Source organism: Gossypium arboreum, chromosome 1 (genome assembly GCF_025698485.1).
Source record: "Gossypium arboreum isolate Shixiya-1 chromosome 1, ASM2569848v2, whole genome shotgun sequence".
Classification (NCBI taxonomy): domain Eukaryota; kingdom Viridiplantae; phylum Streptophyta; class Magnoliopsida; order Malvales; family Malvaceae; genus Gossypium; species Gossypium arboreum.
In genome coordinates, this window is record NC_069070.1 from 117,930,968 (window position 1) to 117,953,014 (window position 22,047).

Genomic DNA, 22,047 nt, shown 5'->3' on the forward strand with positions numbered 1-22,047 from the left:
ATAAAAAGTCTTTTAGAAAGTAATAGAATATAAAGATATCACTTATAGTACAAAAACTAAATAAGATATTACAAATGAATTTACAAATGTTATGTTTATAGAATAATTTTGAAAAAAAGAAATAACAAATTAAAAGTAACCGTAATATTAAAAATACAGAAATAAATTAAAAATGCATCATTTTCATTAAATCACTAAAATTACATCCTAACCCATTATCATTATATCATTCTATTGATGAACACTGATAAACTGAAAAATCACTATTAAAAATCATAAAAGATACATTATATCAATAATGTATAAAAATTAAATTTTAAATGATTTATCTTCTTTATCATCTCAATTTTAATTTAAAAATACTCTTTTTAACTTTTTAGGCATAGCTTTGAATTCAATTTCCTATCTACCTAATCTTGTCTATATTTAGACTTCAAAGCATAAATTTACGTGGCTAATCCGAGTATGGACTGTGCCACAAAGTCTTCCAAAATTAATTAGATTAAAGAAGTCATAAAATAATATATGAAAAAATAATTATTTTTTCTATAAAAGAAGTTGATTGAATTGAGAAAGTTTGAATTTTAATATTCTAATTATATGTAATGTTGATTGAATTCATTTGGAATGGTTGGATATTGTTATTTTCTTATTTTATTTATTGTTTTGTTATTATTTTTTGTTGTTATTTTTCACAATTTTATTACCATTTTACTATTATGTTGTTACTATTTTGTTTTTATTGTTAGAATATTGTATAATGCTTATTTTCTTGTTAATTTTGTTACTATTTTAGAACTATTTGCTTGTTAAGTTGTACCTATCTATTTTAGTGTTATTTAAGTATACATATTATTTTTTAATTTATTTTTAATTTTTAGGAACATTTATTTCAATATTTTTAATATTTTTTACATATTATAATTTTAAAAATTATATAAAAATATTAATACAAATAGGTCAAATTAGACTCAAATTTAAACGTTTTATCTGGGTCAAACTTAAAAAGAACCTAAATTTTGATTTGACCCAACATCTATAAATGCCTCTAGTTTGAACCCAAAGTAAACCAAATCAAGCACATGCATTATTGGATTTTTTATATATAATTAATATTTAAAAGAATAATAAAACAATTTTTTAAGACCATAAACCTTTGACTTTTATTTTTAATAAAAGGAAACAACTAGAAGAATATATGATGGGTACAATTAAATAGGAGGCGGTAGAAAAACTTTGCTATAACCTTTTCTTTAGGAAATTGATCTTATAAAGTATTAATTTTAATTAATAACGTTAAAGCAGCTTTTAAAGGTACTATTCAATTTAATAATTTAATTTATTTATTAGGTAGGTTTCTAGTCTATATTTGGAAAGTTTAAAGCATAAATTTACGTGGCTAATCCGAGTATGGACCGTACCACAAAGTATCACCGAAATGAATTAGATTAAATAAGTCATATAGAATTTGATAAAAATTTAATGTTATCATTAATTAATATCTACACTTTTTGATATATTTTAACCTTTAATTATTTCACTTAAATTGTTAAGGTAGATTTTTATGATTTTAAAAATCATATTAGGTTGGTATTTTTATTTTTAATAATTTTTAAATAAATCTTGTTTATAATTTTATAATTTTAAATAATTTTAAAATTTAAAAGGGTTAGTTTAACAAATTTTAATTTATTTCCAATAAAATAAGAGTCAAATTGAACAGATATGTAAATGTTGAGAGCTAACTTTGTTATAATACTTTATATATAAACACCAAAATAAGCATTTAACCGTGTAATTTTAACAAAAGGGTTGTTTTGTGCACTCATCTAACATATAGGGGCTAATTTGCCCATTTTTTCTGTAGGGAGGCTAAAATGCACTCTAGAGTATAGTACATGCAGTTTTGTGACACTTCTATCAATTATATCAAATTAAAATATAAAGATTAAAACTCAAATCTAATCATAATAGAGAGATCAAAACTGAAATTTAACTATAGTCAACCTCTTTATAACAACCATATGCTATAACAATATTTCAATGTAATAATCAAGTTGTTAGAAGAATCACTTTTTAATATTTTATTTTAACCATCTATAACAAATTTTTACTTATAACAATATCCATAGTTATGAAGTATATTTTTTTATTAAATTAGTTCTTCATGATAGCATATGGTCTAAATTTTTAAATAAAGGTATAGCTATTTCATATAAGCAAGCTTATTAGTTATCATTTATTAAATGAAAATGATCTTTATTAAAATATTATTTCAATAAAATGATTAAATTTCATGTGGAGCAATCTACTAATCATATTTTATTAAATGAAAATATATTCAATGCGTGAAATTAAAGATATCAATTCAATAAACTATTAAATTCCCTAATTAAATATTGTACTATGAATTAGGAACATCATAAACATATTAATTAATTACTTGAATTTAGTAACTCATGATAAATTAATTAATTTAATTTGATAACTCATTGATTAATTGAATTTATTAGATTTATGAACTTTATAATTAATCATGTGAAAGAATACAAAATAAAATATGCATAAAAACAATAATATATCACCTATTATACATATTTTAATTTTGGTGATTTAGTTCACACTTTATTTATTTGATAGAAATTCACGATATAAATTTTATGGTAAGCTTACAACGATTATCTTTTTATAACAACATGTTATTATAAATATATAACACTAAGCGTTTATATAATAAGTAAAATCTAAATAAACAAAAGAGATATTCAACACATGAAGGTCTTGGGGCCTTCAGACAGAGTCGTATAGGTTAAATTTTATTGAAGTGGTAGTAATTTTTATTTATGAATGTCTGACATTGTCATGTTTCATTTAAGTAGTAATAAAGTTCCTAGATTTGTTTGAATCTGGCCAAGCAACGACTTGGTTTCAATAATTCATGTTCAGCTTTGAATCAAGGCTTCTCCGTTTACTTATTTTACTGTTTAACTAATAAGAAAAATATTCTTTGATAAGAAAAATAATAACAAAATATTACCATGTGCAAGCTTATAATTAAATCTAAATAAAAATATTTTATTTTTAATTTTAATTTGAGTCACAATCTCTTGTTCATGGATTAATTTTTATGAATGATGTTAATTAAATTGTGAACTATTGATTGGATATTCACTTTCTTCACAATTATATATATATAACTTAAAAAAAAACAATAGTTGCATTAACGCTAATATATATATATATAATCCGTTAAATTTGTTGATTGAGTCTTAACTCGATTAACATGAGTATTGGTGTCAATGTAGAAGAACATATGTTTAAATGCGCTGAAACGCATTATCCTCCTATTAATTAGTTGGGGAGGGGCTATGGGTAGTTTTAAGTATTATTGTAAAAAAAGAGAGCATATATGATTAGAACCTATACAATAATGTTTGAAACTATCTATATCTCCTCCTCAACCTATGAATAGAAGGATAATGTATTTCAGCACAACTCACGTTCTCCTCAACCCTTTAAATTTCAATGATGTTCAAATAAATTCTTAAGATTAAATTGAAAAAAATTATAAAATATCAAAATTTTTAAATAAATTCACACATCCTTAACAAAAGTAAGTCATGATCACACAACACAAAAAATCAAGCAATTGTTATATGAGTGAGACCAAATATTCCCCTCTAAAGTCACAAAGAAATTTCATGATAGGTTTCTTAGGGGTTAAGGTACAAAATTCATTATGTTAACTAAACCAATCAGATACTTTCTAAAACATGTTAGGTAGTCATATGTTGTCCTGTTTTTGTCAACATAGGTAGGCTCCCCTATGAACTTATATTTTCTTGTAGCGAGAGAGTTTGTCTTAAATTTTCATTCTTAATTCCAGCATATTATAATAATTTAAGTTGAAGAACATTATATCTAGACTGATTATGTCTCCATCTTTAAATGATTTTAGTTTAAAACGTTTGTAGATTATTAAGATACGGAAACATGTTAAATTACATTAATAATCATCTAATTATTAGTAATTTTTGTCACTCAATTATGAAAAATTATAAAATAATTATCTAGTTATTTAATTTTATCTTTTTAGTCACTAGTTGGCTAATGGTGATAGTTTTAAAATTGGCATAATAACAATTTTAACTGTCATTGTTTATAAATTATATCAATTTAGTCTTAATTCTAAAAAATTAATCATCAATATTTGCACATTGAGGGCTTTTTTTTCAATTTTATTTTTCTTTGTGAAATTTAGGGTTAATTTCAAAGAATGAAAAATATAAAATTATTATTTTGGATTTTAGGATATTTTTATTTTTATTTTGTATATTTTCAATCAAATTTAACTGATAAATATGTTTCTTAAGCTTTTTAAGTAAAAGAATTACAAAGAAAAGTAAAATTTGGAAATAAGACTAATTACACAACGTGTAAATATTACACGTTAATTTGTCAATTTTTGTTCTTACATTTTATTAAATTCAATGAAACTTTTTTAAAAGAATTAAATATTACAAGATGCCAATAGACCTATAACTTGTAAGGATATTATAAAGGGCAAACTACACTCAAGTTATTAAATTAATCAAAATTTCTATTTAAATTTTTTACATTACATTAAAAACAAACAAAATCGTTCAGTTAAAATTTTATCATTTTCTATTGTTAAAAGCGAATTCATATACTTTAGCATAAAGTATACATGACATGCCTCGTGTTATTGTCTAATTATCTTATTAGGTACACTAATTTTAACAATACAAATAAATAATTTTTAATAAAATAATCAATTTTATTTAATTTAACATGTAAAATTAATAAAAAGAAGAAAAGAAAATCAAAATCATGTGGTTTTAGTTTGATATTGATTTTTCTTCTGGTTTCATAGGCAGACAAAGTGAAGAAAATTATAAATATCTGAGTTACCTAAGCCAATCACGTGATCACCCGCATCGAAATAAACAAAACATTCTTGAAAATTATACTCTTGTCCTCAGATACAGCAAAGTTAGCACTCAATTGGTTTAAAATTAAAAAAAATAAAAAAAATAATTTTTATAAAAAGAGAGGGTAAAAAGTATCCAAAGCTCGAAGCATCTTATGTAAGCCAGAACTTTACTTTTAACATAAGTTATTAGCTATTACACTCGGTATAAAATAAAAACAAGGCTTAATGCATACTTTAATCCCTAAAATATATATATATTTTTTTATTTTAAAGTTTTTGAGCTACTTTTAATTTTTAACATTATCATACATTCATAGTTCAGTCTCTAATATTAAATATTATAAGGCGTTTTGATTTAGTCCTTGACATTTTAAAAATACATGAGATTTTTAACTTATTATAAATTATCATGTGTCATGCGTTGATGTCACAATAACATTGTCCTTGAAAAGTATTTTAAAATATTTTTAAAAAAATAAAGAATACAAAAATATGAATAAATTTATGATAATATATAATTTTTAAAAAATTAATTTTTTAGAATTTTAAAAATTATAATAAAAATATCAAAAATATAAAATGATTAGAAACTATAAAATATTTTAAAAGTTATTAAATTTTTGAAATTATAAAACATTGTAAAAAAATATTAAAATTAAAAGAAAACAATAAAATTATTGTATCTTAGAATAAAATGCACTTTCATTAATCACATTTAAAATATTAAAATGTAATATAAAAATTGTATATAATTAAAAATACAACCAATTGTTATAAAAATTGTAGCATGGTTATTTAGAATAGTCAAGCACTCGATAATAGTGGTGAACTTAAGGAGAAAGATGACATATTTGAACATTAGTGGGCATTTGATTTGTAAATATGATCATAAATATTAAGGATTCAAATATTTTAAGGAATAGATGCACATATTAGTATTTAGATATTTACTTTATTTTTAATTTTTTTTATTTGTGAATTAAGATATTCATCTAGAAACAAATAATTTATCTTAAGATGGTAAAAAAATATTTGAAATAATTAAAAATTATTCAATTGAAATAAAATTTTTATTTAAATATTTTGAAAAAATCCAATTTATCTTCTAAAAAAATTACCCAATTATAAATTTTGACTAATTGAATCATAAAACAATTATCATCAGTGGCATTCTTCTAAAAGACAACGGTCTCACATTCAAACTCTATTAGATGTGAATTACAAAATTTTAATAAAAAAGACCTATCTAGTCTTTCTCAATTTCGAAATTGAGCAAATTGGTCACTTTCAAAAGCAATATAATCTTTATCGATTTTGAATCGATTTTGAAAGTGAGCAACTAAGAACAATTAATCACGACGTTAATGTTTTTTTTATCAACTGTGCATAATTTTGATTGGTTTAATAACAAATTTAACCTTTAATGTCTACATATTTTGTCATTTTGGCCTTAATTCTAAAAAGTTCAACAAATTCAGCCTCAACATTTACACAAATGTTGTAGGATAAATTTGTTAAATTAGGACCAAATTGACAAAATGTGTAAATTTTGAAGGCTAAATTTTTTTATTATAATAATAAAAACCGTGTACAATTGACGGAACACATTAACATTGTGATTAATTGTTCTTAGTTACTCACTTTTAAAATTGACCGAGATTAAATTGCTTTAAATTTTTTCAGAAGGATCAATTTGCTCAATTTTGAAATTGAGAGGGAATAGAAGTATTTTTTTTACCAAAATTTTAAAAATAATAAATTTTGAATAATGAAACCACTAAAAAGGGGAAGTGTTCAATTGAATCGAGTGAAAATTTTGAGTTAATCGAGTTGGCAAGTCCTATTTTATCATCTTAACTCGATTTAAATTTTTTTTTCGAATCGAGTCGAGCAAAATAAAATTTAAGCCGAATCGAATCAAGTAAAATTGTTCGAGTTAAATTAAAAAATTAAACATGTCAAATTAAAATATTATTATAGTATAACTAATTTTATGTTAGAACACATAAATTTAAAACCATATATATTTGGAAACTTTTTCAAAGCAAAATAAGAAAAAAAATACTTTAGTAAGATAAACTTGAATTATTAATTAACTTATTTAGGTCACAACGTTTTTATTTTAGAAGATTTTAAATTTTGTAATTATCTTTATATATTCTCTATATTCTTTTAAAAATTATATATATATATTTTGAAAATATAAAATTTAGAATTTTATAAATATTTTAAAATTATTTTAATTATTTTAAATTTTTGAGAGAAAAATAAATTTATTTATTTTAAAATTGATAAGGACCAAAAGAATATTTATATTTGTTATTTAAATTATTTAAATTATTCAAATTATAAAATTAAACTCGATTTAAATTATAAGTTAACTAAAAAATCAGAATAATTTAAATATTTTTAATTTTTTCAAATTAAATTGAGTTTTGTTGACTATTCCATCCTATAAATTCCTAAAAGATACACATTTAATAACATTGAATAAACATATTACCGCAACTACCTAGCAAGTTCTATAGAAATTAAATTGAAGGTGAAAAATAAGTCAAAAGAAGAGCTGTCACCAGCCTTATCATCGGGAAAAGCCAACCCACATTTGTTTGCTTTCGTTTTGTGTTTTAATATAATCATCTACTTTTATTTTTTAAAATAATTAATATTAAATGAAATCTAATAATGTTAATTATAATTTAATTTCTCTATATTTACCGAAATTCCCGGAATACTACATGGCACCAAATTTTGTTTCTTCTTTATTTATTTATAAACTCCTCACTGACATGTTTCAATGGGCAGAATCAATTGCTTTGCATTGATTCTTTAGACGTTTATTTTCTTTGTTTTATAAGCAATTGCTAAGTTGTCAACTACACTTTGCTCAACCTACTCTCACTTGCTTATGTAGGTACGGCCTCGTAAACAAATTAATCTCTTTTGAATTATTATTTAATAATAATTTTTATTTAAATTTAATTTATAAAAAAATATTTTAAGTGTAAAACGATAATAAATGTTAAATTAATTTACTGGTTGTATTAGTTCGATTGACATCGACATTGTTGCCAGTGTAGGAGGATATGGGTTCAAATGCGTTGGAGCGTATTATACTATATTTAAGGGTTAGGAGGAGGGACTATAGATAGTTCTAAACATCGTATTAAAAAGAGCAAATATGGTAAAAAAGAAAAAACTATAATAATATTAATGTTAAAAAAATTGCTAAATCAGTCTACTTTTAAAGTTTGATTTACAAACTGCTGGGGTAAAAGACCGAGGGCTATAGCCTGCCATAAATTCCCATTAAGTATAAAATTGGACTGGGGTTGCCGGTACGGACCATACCGCACAAGTTGAGTCCGTATAGAATTTTTTAAAAGAGTTTTTTACATAAAATCTGTGTGTTTTTTTATTGCTTTATTATTCTTCTATTGACGTTAATTTAACACAAACTAATTCCGATTTTTTTTTTTTTGTAAATTAAAAAGAAATTGAATAATATTTGTATAGCATTGACAAAATTTTCAAATCTCAGACCAAAGGAAGGGAAAGTTTGATATATATCAACCAATCTGTGTATCTAAGTAAAGTGGTTTTACATTAAAGAAAGACCGAAATTAAGTGGTTTTGGTTTTTGATTTTTTCGAAGGATTGTAAGTTGAATTGCAATCATTAATTAATGTTCCCTTGAGAAAGCGAGAATTCCATGTTCCAATTTGCAAACTATCTATTATTCTCCTAAAATTTAATGCAATATGTCTTATTTTTGAAGTCATGGAACTCAATATATAATACATGATGGTTACTTTAGTCAACCCCAAAATCTTTATTTTAGAATTAGGTTAAATTTGCTATTAGTCCCTGTATTTTATAAAAGTTATAAATTTAGTCCATGTACTTTTATTTGATCAATTTTATCCATGTACTTTTCGAATCGGTCAATTTTAGTCCCTATTCTTTTCGAATTTTAAAATTTTAGTCTTCACCCAGACAATAAAAGTTAAATAATCCATTTGGTTAAACTCAATTACATGTCATATACTATGCACATAGTCGTAGATTTGGACCGTATTCTCCAATTGAGTCATTATAAGTCTTAATGCTTTTCGAATTCATTAACTAAAACTTTTAGTAAGTAATAGGTGCAAATGACAAAACAATATGAAAATGCATATATGATAATATGTATCGTATCGATATTAGAAATAGCATAATTTAATACTTAATTAATAAATCTAACTGTTATTAGGATTGAGATTTTGAAATTTAAAAATGTGTCTAAATTAAAATATTAAGACGAATAGTAAAATTTGTCATTAGAATTATGAGATTAAAACCATTGAACATCATTATTTTTTATTTTCAAAAAAGTAAAAGACACTATTCTTTACCGAGATATTTTCTCACGCATCTTTTGTCTCTTTGATCACCTCATAGGGCCCTCTACACAAAAAGAATTCATAAGACAACAAGACATGCCAAAAAACTATACACATACACCGAAGGCATGCAAACACATGGGTTTTCAGTGGCCATCCTTATCAATTGGGAGGGGGGCAGGATTGATAATTTCACTCAAATCGTACAAATATTTTACTTTCTTTTTAGGCAACTTGGTTTTTGTATATTATAGATGGGACTACTTTGTAGTACCCTACAATATTTACAATGATGATTGACTTCATAGATCTTAATTTATGAGTTCTGTTCAAGGTCTCCTCTTCCTAGTTTGTCTTCAAATATAAAATAAATCCCCCGAAAAGTCTTCACATCCTTGCTCCCTTTTCATACAATTTAACTACGTCCTTTGGCATTCAAATGTGAATTATATTGAAGGGTCTTCATTCATTTTCTCTAGAACAACCAAAAAAAGGAAAAGAAAAATGTTAGCTTTTCGTCTTCTTCTAGCTTTAATCCTTCTTGCTTCTTGTTTTCCATGTTATGAATTTGCAACAACACTTCAAGACGATGAAGGTAATGTTTTGTTGGGTTTTTAGTTTCCTTTAGTTTCCAATAGTGTTTGGTGCTATTTAATGAGTTTTTTTTTTTTGGGGGGGGGGGTGTTCAGTGCAATATTTGAAAGATATAGCGAAGACACTGGGGAAGAAAGACTGGAACTTCAACGTAGATCCATGCAGTGGAGAAGAAGGGTGGGCTACGCCCAACGCGGCGAAGGGATCCGAAAATGCTGTCACCTGTAATTGCACCGTCTCCAATGACACAGTCTGCCATGTCGTCAGCATGTATGCTACTTTCTTTCTTTCACTCTCCAACTTTGACAATACTTGAAGATTCGAACCTACTTTTTTCTCTCATTTCTCCACCTCTTCTTTTAGATATCTCCACATTTTTACATGGAAGGGCTTAAGGTCAAAATGATTACTACTCGTTTTGGTCAAATAATGGTTTTGCTCCTTCTCCTTCTGTCACACTCAAATTTGAGATTTAAACGTGATTTTTTTCTTAAAAAATACTCATTTCAAAATAAAAAAAATCAATGTTAACATGGTGAGATAAAAGTGGTATTTTAAAAAAAAATCATATCAATTATTTAACACAAATAGCTAACTATATTAGTTAGGATTAGTGACATTACAAAAATAAAAAAATAAATTATGTCAAATTAAATTAAATAAATTAAGTTCTTAATTTATGTATAATAAAAAGACCAAAACAATAATTTGATATTTAAAAAAAAATTGAAATACACATACACAATTATAAATCTACAATTGCCGATTAAGTCTTAACTTGATTTGTATGAGCATTAGTGTCAATGCAAGAGGAAGTGGGTTCGAGCACGTTGAAACGTATTATCTTCCTATTTATAGGTTGGGGAGGGATTATTGATAGTTTTAAAAACTATATCAAAAAAACAGATATGATTAGAACCTATTATTATATATATTTACTTAGACTTAGTATATTTCATGATATTGTCTCTAAAGTAGCTTAGGATAGCATAATGGCAAAATAATTGAAGGTTTCCAACAATAAAGTTGTTGTATTTCATGAAAAATGCAAAATTAATGCAATTATAATATGTCAAGAAAGGGGAGCTAATTTAATTTTATGAATATTAATAGAAGATATCATAAAAGGCAAGCTTTGCCTAAATTTGGCTTTGGTCGAAACAACTCAATTATTAGCATAATTTAATACTTGTTAGATATTTTAATTTCAATTTTGGAAATGAAACGTGGGAGTTATTGGTTTGGAAGAAAAAGCTATTATTTAACTATACAATAATTGATTACCCTACATCTAAATTTTATTTTTATAAACTAAGCGTAATTAATATAGCTTACCTATATGATTATCATTGAGAAATTATCTAAATTATGACATCAAGTGTACCATTAAAAATTTAAATTTTAAAAATAATAATTATTGAATATTGTTATGGAGTAAAAAATATTAATTTTAATATTTAAAAAAGAAGAAGATATTTTGAAAAAATTACAAGAGTTTGGTTCATGCATTGCTAATTAAAAAGAACACGTTAAAAAGCAGGACAAGTTGTGCCTACCTTCTTTAAATGACAAAATGAGAAACAGTAAGTAAGCCCACTAGTGTTGACTTTGACTTGTACCCCACATCCCCACACCCTCCACCTTAAACTTGAACCTCTTTTAACTCATTAGTCCTTGTCAAATATAACCATATTTACATTAAAGATTCTTTTACATTGTTTCCCACAAACATGTACATTAATTTTAGTTGAACTGATTTGATTCCATAAAAATAAAAAGATGTTGAAAAATTGTATAAAATTAAGTTTAATAGATTTTAATTTTAATTTGAAGAGATTTATTCAAAAATTAATTCAATTTTTGTCGAGATTGATACATCAATCAATTTTTAATTAATTAGTCTAATTGATCAGTTTAATTTAATTCAAATAATTATGCTTTTAAATAATAAATTATAAAAATAAAAAATCATTAAATCATTAAATAAATATATAAAATGAGCAAAATTAGACGAATTAGAGTACATGAGTGATTGATTTTGGCCTTTAATGTGAAAAATAAAAGAGACAAAAGAGATGGAATCAAAAAGTCATAAGTTAATCTGAATTATGGTTTCATCTTACATCTTTAATTAATTTTATTGATGGATAAAAAATTAAATGATTGTGTATGCAAATTCCTTTTGGTAATATATTGAATTTCAGACCAAAAATTTTAGTATTTATTTTAATCATGGTTTCAACGTGATGAAGTCTACACAAAAGCCATTGAATTCACTTGAGCATGTGGGCCTAAGGGGTATTTTAAAATAAAAAAGAAAATGGAGTCACGGGGTGGCCTCTCTTTCTCAGTTGTCATTGGATAAGATCGAATTTATTTTGGCTTTGATTTTCACCTATGGTCAAACCAATGACAGCTATTGTACACGGAATTGTAATTTTATTTTATTCGCCTCTGGTTTAAGTTAATTCTCATTAATCGGGTTAGATTTGAGTCGAGTTAATATAAAATTTTACTCATTTTTAAGTTTAAATTTAGTTTAAAAATGACCTTAAAATTTTACTTTAGTTTAACCTAAATAAAAATACTAAACCCGAACCTAATCATATTGTATTGAATTTTTATAAAAAATTTAAAAGATATAATACATCAAATATATTATTAATATTAAAATAAATATTTCTCAACAAATTGAAAATACGTTTTAAAATTTTTATACTTAAATAACACCAACATAATTGTAACTTAGCAAGTAAATGCTTATAAAATAGTAGTAAATTTAATAATATAACAAGAGTTATACTATATCTAAATAATAACAACAAAATGGTAACGATATTAATAATAAAATAAAAATTATACAATACCCAAATAATAATAACAAAATAGTAGTAATATAATAATAAAATGAAATCAAAACAACAAAATAATAGCAAAATAATAGTAAAAAAGTTTTAGGCAAATTCGGGCTAGATTGAAGCGGGTTTGGACAAAAAAATTCTTACTCAAAGCTCGACCCATTTATAAAAACGGGTCTTATTTTTTGTCCAAATTTTTTCACCTTTCATGTGGGTCTTCGGGTCTGGCAGCCGAATCAGTACATGATCTGGTCTAGTCCAAACCTAGTTTAATATATAGCTGTAAGAAATTCTATATTTATTTAAGCGTAAACTAAAAAAATAATCATTTTTGTTCATATCAGATTACATTTTAGTCACTTATGTTTGAAATGTTATGTTCTAGTCACTTACGTTACCATTTTATCACAAAGTAGTCACTTTATCGTTAAGTTCGTTACCTCCTTAACAACAGTCTTATGTGGCAGTTCAAATGGATTTTAACTGCCAATTTAGACGTCTTCCATGGTAGTCCAAATTAAATTTATTTATTTTAAAACCTATTTTCATCCTAGCAATTAGACATCCAAGTTGGCATTTAAGAATCATTTAGATTGCCACGTAGGACTGTTGTTAGGGAGTTAATGGAGTTTAAAGGTAGAGTGATCGCTTTGTAACAAAACGATAATGTAAGTGACTAAATCGTAACATTTCAAACATAAATGACTATTTTATAGTTTATTTTTATTTAATAATATATTGAGTTTTAAGAAAATTTATTTAGAGAGATTCAACTTCACTCGATTTTAAATTTAATTAGGTTTTAATGTAGATTTTGATATAAAAATTATAGAAAAAATTAATAGTAATTGATTATAAATATACAATTTTAGTTTATTTAATTAAAATTTTTATTTTATTAATGAACTTAATTTTAGTAAAGGTTTCATAATTATGTATGATTTTTTTTTAAAAAAATTGGAACAATTGCAATAAAATCAATCATAATAAATTTAACAACTAACTTAGTTCTAATTAGAATCAATCTAAGTAATTAACAATAACTAGCTAATTAAAATAAATAAGGTGGAGAACTTATACATATATATAAAACGAGACTCAAATCTAAAATCTCACGAATTTTAGATTCATAAATTTTACAAGCATAGAGAAAATTTGTCACTTCAACGAAAAAAATTTGATTCTTTCCTTCATTTTAAAGTTCAAATTTATGTAATGCAAATATTCAGTTGACATAGTATTTTCCACTATGATTTTAACAATGAGTGATGATTGTAGTGATAAATTGCTTTTTTTTTAACGATTGAATATTTGGCGCATTTTACTCTTAAATTTTTCGGATTGAGAAGTAGAGAGATTTGTCATTATCATTTGTATTGTTTGAAAAATTATATGGATATGTAAATGGCAATTTTGTGTTGGAACAGAGTGCTTAAGGCACAGAATCTCCAAGGCAGTCTCCCAAAGGATTTGGTAAAGTTCCCTTTCCTCCAAGAAATGTAAGTTAAACTCTTTCCACATTCTTTTCCATGACACTCCTTCAGTCAAATTCCTTCTTACAAAACATAAATAACTTACCTGTCAATGTTGTTGCAGTGACCTCACCCGCAACTTCCTCAATGGCACAATACCCCCTGAGTGGGGTTCCATGCCACTTGTCAACATGTACGTGAAATTCATGGTTGATTTATAGTTAGGCTTGTTGCTAAATGATTTTGCATGATGATACACCAAATGTATGTGAAATTCATGGTTGTTTTTGTTGTTGTTTTCCTATGGTGAAATTAATATGAAGTTTATTGCAGTTCTGTTTTAGGAAATCGCTTAACAGGTCCAATCCCCAAAGAGCTAGGAAATATAAGTACTCTTACCAGCATGTGAGTTGTTGATATCCAGTTCCTTGTATTTCTTGCTTTGAATATGGCAAAAACCAATAACAGCTGACTCAATTTCAATTATGAAAAACCATGCAGATCAGTTGAGTTCAATCAGCTTTCAGGAGCTTTACCTCCACAACTAGGGAATCTACCCGCCATTGAAAGAATGTATGACTCTTATTCTTTAAACGTTCATAAGAATTTGATTTATTAATGGTTTCATTATGTTTGATTTAATGTCTAAACCATCTTTCTGGTCTTGTTTCATATTTGATTGTTGGTGTTTAGGCTTATTAGCTCTAACAATTTTACCGGGGAAATACCTGAGACATTTGCTAAGCTGACCACATTGAAAGACTTGTAAGATTTTATTCTTCTGATTTATCAGGCTCTACATATAATTCTATTTTGGAATTCGAGTTTTAATCATTTCGAAGTTTCTTGACAGTCGGATTAGCGATAACCAGTTCACTGGAAAGATTCCTAGCTTCATCCAGAATTGGACAAACCTTGAAAAATTGTAAGCTGAGCCCTTCAGAACAGTAGTTTATTCATTGGGAATTTTCTTTATCAATTAATTACCTAAATGGAATGTTGGTAATGACAGAGCAATGCAGGCAAGTGGTCTGATGGGGCCAATCCCATTAGGCATTGGTGATCTGGAAAAATTAACTGACCTGTAAGTTGGATATCAATTTTAATATTTTTCAAACCTACAAATTGGGTCATTGAAGTTGGGTTATGATGTATATTATTAATGAAAAAAGTTTATATACAGGAGAATCAGTGACTTGAATGGAACTGATGCAACTTTTCCACCACTTAGTAGCATGAAAAAATTGAAGATACTGTGAGTAAAATCCTTCAATGAAGAAGATTCCCTTAAATAAGCATATCAATAACTCATATAACAGATACTTTTGGTTGAATTACAGAATATTGAGGAGTTGCAATCTCATTGGAAAGCTACCTGAATATCTTGGGAATTTGACAAAGTTGAAGACTTTGTGAGTCATAAACCTGATTTCACATTGATTATCTCAGAGCTACTGGAACAAAATTTGGTTAAAATATCTTTAATTTTGTAACATTTTTGTTTTCCTTTTGCAGAGATCTCAGCTTTAACAAACTCAGTGGAGAAATCCCAGAAAGTTTTTCTAACATTAGAGATGTGGATTACTTGTAAGTAATTGATCTTTTGACTGTATAATTTTCTGGCAGAAAGTGCAAGCAGCCTTTTCCTCAGATATCAAGCTGTTCCTGCCGATCTAATAAAAATAATTACTTAATTAGCTATAAATAGCTAACATAAACATCATTCAATATTGATATTTAATGCAGAATATCTGATTTCATTAACTTATAATCTTCATCAGGTACTTGACAAGAAACTTGCTTACTGGTTTAATCCCTAGTTGGATACTGGAAAAAGGAGAAAATGTGTAAGATCCTCTTCCAAAATATTGGTTCATGGAATTTATAATTGAAATTCATCTTCAGAATCTCCTTGTGAATAAGTTTATTAGATTGATTTATGAACTGATAACATGCAAAAGCCTAATATTGGTGCAGTGATCTTTCATATAACAATTTCAAAGCTGGAAGCCAAGGGACAACTACTTGTCAACAGCGGAGTGTGTAAGAATCTCATCTTCAAAGTTTTATTTTATTTTTTTATTTGGTTGGATGTGAGAGTTTGTGGATGTTTCATTCATTTACTAGCCATGACTTTATATCTGTAATCTTTTTTTCCTGCAGGAATTTGTTTGCAAGCAGTTCAAGTAGCAATACCTCGTAAGTATACTAAAAAGTTTTGTTTTTTCTCAGACAAATTCTATTTTGCTGTCAAGATGCTGATATATTTCTGGACTTTCTATTGCCTAAACAGGGGAACTGTTTCTTGTTTGAGAAGCTTTGTTTGCCAAAAATGTAAGTAGATATTTATATAGATCTCAACGATGTTAAGTTGTTTTCAGATATGTTTATGAATATGTTTTCATTGATAATTGTCTTAGCCTATCTTACCTGGACGAGTCCAGATATGGGCATATGTTCTACTCAAGTTTTTTCATATACTTATAGGATTGTACCCCTATACCCATGACTAAATATGCTTCGTCCTTGACGTTGCTATATCATACCCTTAAACTTACTACAAATTTTTCAGTAGATTTTCATCTGTTGTTTCTTATGTTTCAGCCTGGTACTCTCTCCATATAAACTGTGGGGGAAGAGAAGTAGATGTTGCTGGAAATGCCACATATGAAGATGATACAGATGGAGCTGGGGCTTCAAGATTTTACCAAAGCAGAACTAATTGGGCAGTTAGCACCACCGGTCACTTCTTGGATGACGACCGTCCAACGGACTCTTATATTTGGACAAATTCATCGAAACTCTCTATGAATGATTCCAGACTTTACATGAACGCACGCCTTTCTCCCATTTCTTTGACTTACTATGGATTCTGTATGATCTCTGGGAACTACACGGTGAACCTCCATTTTGCAGAGATTATGTTCTCTAATGATAATACATATAACAGCTTGGGAAGACGCATATTTGACATTTATCTTCAGGTAGTGATTTTGTATTGCTCTTACTTACAAAGTTCTTTTTTTAGACTTAGACAAACTTAAAACAATATTAAGAGCTTTGGCCTTAATGTGAAAAATTTCAAGTTAACTGGACTTAGCCATTTGCAGGGCAAGCTGGTGCAGAAGGATTTTAACATCGAGGACGAAGCAGGTGGAGTTGGCAAGGCAGTCATAAAAAAGTTCCCCGTGACGGTGACTAATAGTACCTTGGAGATCCGCCTTCATTGGGCTGGAAAAGGGACTACTGGTATTCCTGTTAGAGGAGTTTATGGTCCTCTTATATCAGCCATATCCGTGAATCCTAGTAAGTTGTAAACTGTTTTAACATTCTTCTCAACTAACATTTTTGTCTACAGATGTTCAATTGTCACACCACTTCTAGGAAGTCTTGTTCAAATTATGAATACTCTTGTTTCCTCAAGATTCTAGGGGTCAGAATGTTGAAACTTCAATTTCTTTTCTCTTTATCAACCCGATTTTAACCATTTTTTTTCTACAAAAGATGAACATTTTCAAAATTATTTCACTCCTTTTATTTTTCTCCTTTTGTTTTGAGTTTGATGATTAAAAGTTCTTTTTTTCTTCATCCCATCTGTGTAACTCTTGTATAATTTTGTTCAAGCAGATTTTATACCTCCAGCAGAAGACGGGGGTAGTAGCAGTGGTATATCTATGGGTGCAGTGATTGGAATTGTAGCTGGATCAGTGTTTGCCATCTTCCTGATTGTATTATTACTCTGGTGGAAAGGCTGTCTAAGACAAAAAAGCCAATTGGAAAGAGGTATTTGCAGTGAAATTTTTTTTTTCCTTAAACCATCAACTTTTCTTGAACATGATGAAATGAATATCATAGTGCAAATGTTATTAGGATGTTACCCCCCACATTTTCCTTCATTTTAGCTTGCAACTCGTATGAAAGGTCCTAATCTTGCTTTGCTTTCTTCCACAGAATTAAAAGGTCTAGACTTGCAGACTAGTTCCTTCAGCTTGAGGCAAATCAAAGCTGCCACAAACAACTTTGATGTTGCTAATAAAATTGGAGAAGGAGGCTTTGGTCCTGTGTACAAGGTATCATCTGCCACAAATGCTTTCTTCTTATTACTTCCACTTAGAACGTTCGTGTTGTAGCTCGTCCTCCAGAGACGCTATTGTAAAGCTAATGCCTTTAAAATCTCTGATATGCAGGGCACTCTGGCAGATGGCACAGTCATTGCGGTTAAGCAGCTATCTGCTAAATCGAAGCAAGGAAATCGAGAGTTTGTGAATGAAATTGGTATGATTTCTGCTCTACAACACCCTCATTTGGTAAAGCTATTTGGCTGTTGTATAGAAGGAAACCAACTGTTGCTAATATACGAGTACATGGAAAACAACAGCCTTGCTCGTGCATTATTCGGTAGGTTTTACCATTTTAGTCACATGATTTTCTTGATTGTCTGATTTTGAATCTATTCATGCTTTGACCATGTACAAATAAACAAAAAAAAGTCTGAATTATTCTTTATTTTGTTACTAAAAGGTCCTCTAGACTGTCAATTGAAATTAGACTGGCCAACAAGACGGAAAATCTGCATTGGAATAGCGAGAGGTTTGGCCTATCTCCATGAAGAATCAAGGTTGAAGATTGTGCATAGAGACATCAAGGCTACAAATGTGTTGCTTGACAAGCATTTAAATCCTAAAATATCAGATTTTGGATTAGCCAAGCTTGATGAAGAGGATAACACTCATATTAGCACCCGAGTCGCAGGAACTTAGTAAGCATCACTGTCATAATTGCTTATGAACATGTTCCTTTAGATCTTATATGTACTGAAGTAATGCTTTTAACATTGCAGTGGTTATATGGCTCCTGAATATGCAATGCGTGGTTACTTAACCGATAAAGCTGATGTTTATAGTTTCGGAATAGTGATACTTGAAATCGTTAGTGGGCGGAGCAACACGAATTGTCGTCCAAAGGAAGAAAGTTTCTATCTTCTTGATTGGGTAATGTTAAGATTTTATAGGTCACTTTAAGCTTAAATTTCGGATATTTGTTTGCTTCAACTCAATATTTTTCCTCTCATTTTTACAGGTTCATGTTTTGAAGGAGGAAGGGAATTTATTGGGTTTAGTTGATCCAAGATTGGGATCTAATTACAACAAAGAGGAAGTAATGACAATGATCAATGTGGCTTTTTTATGCACCGATGTCAATGCAGCTACTAGGCCTGCAATGTCCTCCGTGGTTAGCATGCTTGAAGGCAAGGCCTCAGTTCAGGAATTCGAAACGGATTCAAGCCGTTTCGGGGACAGGTCGAGCTCAAGGGCGATGATGAAGAAGCTTTACCAGCATCTTGAAGAAAACAGTGCCCCTGAGAGCCAGACACACAGTTTGTCAACAGTTGGACCATGGACTTCCTCTTCATCTGCAGCTGATCTTTATCCAATCACTATAACTTCAGAGTATTTGCTGAATCGAGACTCAGCAAATTAACCAACCTTGTCTCAATCTTATTGATGCAAATGAAACGAGGCTTTGGGTTCTGTTACTGTAAGTTGGCAAACTTTGGGAAAATAGAAAAAGTTCAGGACATTTTTCCCAAAGACAAAATATATATATTATATACGATTAGATAGAGCAACTGGTTTTATGCAATTGTATGTTTTATTTTTGTACCTAGAAAATGTTGTATATTTTTCACATTGAGGATCTTGGTTTGCTTTCAAAAATTAAAGTTGTAATCTAAGAATAAATATTCCCTTTTCCATGTTTGCAGTGGCTTTTTAGAAATAACAGTTTCTTTCTTTTCTCTTTCATTGGTAGAAATTTTTTTCTGAAATATATACACCCTATACTATAAATAAATTATCCAAACTGTATTGGTGTCGCGGAATTAATTAGATATTAACTTAATTAAAATTATAAATAAATTAAATTTATAATAAAAATGGTTAAGAGATAAAATTCAAAATTAAATTAAAAAGATAAAATATTATACCAATCAGATACGCCAATACATAATTTAAGACTGGAATGGTACGTACCATTCTATATAATCGATATCATTATGATCCTCACTATGTAGAACACCTATGATCACGACACTGCAAAATTAAAATTTAACTACACTTCTCAACACTCCAAAAAGAAAAGAAAAAAGAATTTAAATAAATCAAATAAAAAATTCAATATTTTATTTGGTGCAAATAAGACTTGAAATATAAATTTTTATATAGACAAAAAGTCCCTTTTCCTTTGAATTACTATATTATATGAGATACATTAAACTCACATTATTGATTTGTGGTTGCCATATATAGACAAACTTGTCAAACTAAAATTGACGGGGCTCGTATAAGTGGTAGAGCATTTGGTTTAATTTGATGTAAAGTGAAGAACCTTACTTGGGCTTGATATGTCGCGAGTCCTCTTAAAATAGAGGGCTGCCTTTGGGAACGTGGACACAGGTGATGCATGACTGTTGTCAGCTCATGCTGTAAGGTGTTGGGTTAAGGCCCGCAACGAGCGCAACTCTCATGTTAGATGTAAGGCCCAAATTTTGCCCGGGGCCCAATAAACTAAATAAATAAATACAATATCCAATTACAGCCCAAATATTAAAACCCTAAAAGCCCAATTAGCCCACAACCTTAACTAATTTTCAGTAAAAAAAAAAAGAAAAAAAAACCTAGCCACCTCCACTTGCTCCACTTACACCTACAAAAGTCAAAAGAAGAAAAAAAACAAAAAAAGGGGCAGAAAAGAAGCACGAAAACAAGGAAATAGGTAGCAAATCCATGGTATTTCTATTACAAAGCACGAAATCCGGATTTTTTGGGTACAAAACAAGAATATTGTAAAAGGAAGGGTTTTTTATAAAAAAAGGAGATTGAAAAAAAAAGTGTAATCTCTCTGAAGATTTTTCTTAAAAAAAAAAACAGCAAGCAATACAAAAAAAAAAATAACAAAGCCATCAAAAAAAAAAAAAAGTGCAAACCGGCTTAAGGTTTTTTTTCTTTTCTTTTTTATTTTATTATTCGAATCCATCTCTTCTCATTCATGTATTCAAATATATCAAGGTATATATATAAGAAATATAAAAAAAAAAACCCTTTTGAAATTTCCGCCACCGTCTTGTGATGGTGGCGACAATAATTGCCGGCGGGATGGCGGCGATCGGAGTCGAAGTTTGGTCGGAGGGGGAAGGCCTTAAGAGAGTTTGAGAGAAAGGGGTTAGTTTTTTTTTTTTTGAAATGAGAAAAATGAGTTTTTTTTTAGGAATTTTGACTTATATAGCCCCATCAAAACGACGTCGTTTTGGGTTTAAGCCACTAATGCCAAAACGACGTCGTTTTGGCTCTTAACCTATGGCCGACCCGCGACCCGACCCGCTCCAACTTCAGGATCCGCGTGTTTTCATTGGAGGGGCTATTTGCGCGTTTAGCCCCTCCGCTTTTTATTACTTTGTAATTAAATTATTTTTTATTTTTAATTTGGCACAAAAATTTGTCGCAATTTTCAATTTAATCCTAGCTGATGCTGTGTATTTTATAAAGGGGGTTATTGCACTTTAGGCCCTCTGTTGTTTCACGCACATTTAAATAGGCCCTTTTCTTTTTTTATTTTTAAATTTGCCCCAAAACTTCGTTTTAATTGAATTTAGTCTCTTTTTAATTTAAGTTGATTTTATATTATCTTTGCTACTTTAATTTTTAATATTAGTTCAAATAATATTATATATATTCTTTTAAATACACTCTTTTATTTTCTTTTATTATAAATATTATTATTTTATT

At 27.9% G+C, this 22,047-nt stretch overlaps 1 protein-coding gene across 2 annotated transcripts; it reads left to right on the forward strand.

Moving 5' to 3' along the window:
* Positions 1–9,575: 9,575 nt before the first annotated feature.
* LOC108483207 (probable leucine-rich repeat receptor-like serine/threonine-protein kinase At3g14840) lies at positions 9,576–20,044 on the forward strand. 2 transcript variants are annotated; one of them, XM_053031071.1, is made up of 24 exons: positions 9,576–9,934; positions 10,029–10,203; positions 14,219–14,290; positions 14,388–14,456; positions 14,597–14,668; positions 14,765–14,836; positions 14,957–15,028; positions 15,117–15,188; positions 15,276–15,347; positions 15,447–15,518; positions 15,604–15,675; positions 15,779–15,850; positions 16,045–16,110; positions 16,241–16,306; positions 16,427–16,462; positions 16,557–16,597; positions 16,868–17,247; positions 17,374–17,569; positions 17,891–18,046; positions 18,215–18,333; positions 18,451–18,538; positions 18,785–19,022; positions 19,104–19,254; positions 19,343–20,044. In XM_053031071.1, the coding sequence occupies exons 1-24, from the start codon at positions 9,844–9,846 to the stop codon at positions 19,742–19,744; spliced, it is 2,922 nt and encodes a 973-aa protein (XP_052887031.1). In that variant the 5' UTR covers positions 9,576–9,843; the 3' UTR covers positions 19,745–20,044. The 2 variants fall into 2 exon arrangements, with proteins under 2 accessions (XP_052887031.1, XP_017641966.1); XM_017786477.2 differs by having other exon boundaries at positions 9,577–9,934; positions 18,451–18,661.
* Positions 20,045–22,047: the final 2,003 nt, after the last annotated feature.

What these genes read in the sequence shown, in the direction of transcription:
- LOC108483207 (XM_017786477.2), top strand. Translation starts at nt 9,844, where the DNA reads ATGTTAGCTTTTCGTCTTCTTCTAGCTTTAATCCTTCTTGCTTCTTGT. An exon ending in TTCCCTTTCCTCCAAGAAAT is followed by an intron (nt 14,291 to 14,387) that starts GTAAGTTAAACT and finishes ATGTTGTTGCAG; the next exon opens with TGACCTCACCCGCAACTTCC. An exon ending in ATGAAAAAATTGAAGATACT is followed by an intron (nt 15,519 to 15,603) that starts GTGAGTAAAATC and finishes GTTGAATTACAG; the next exon opens with AATATTGAGGAGTTGCAATC.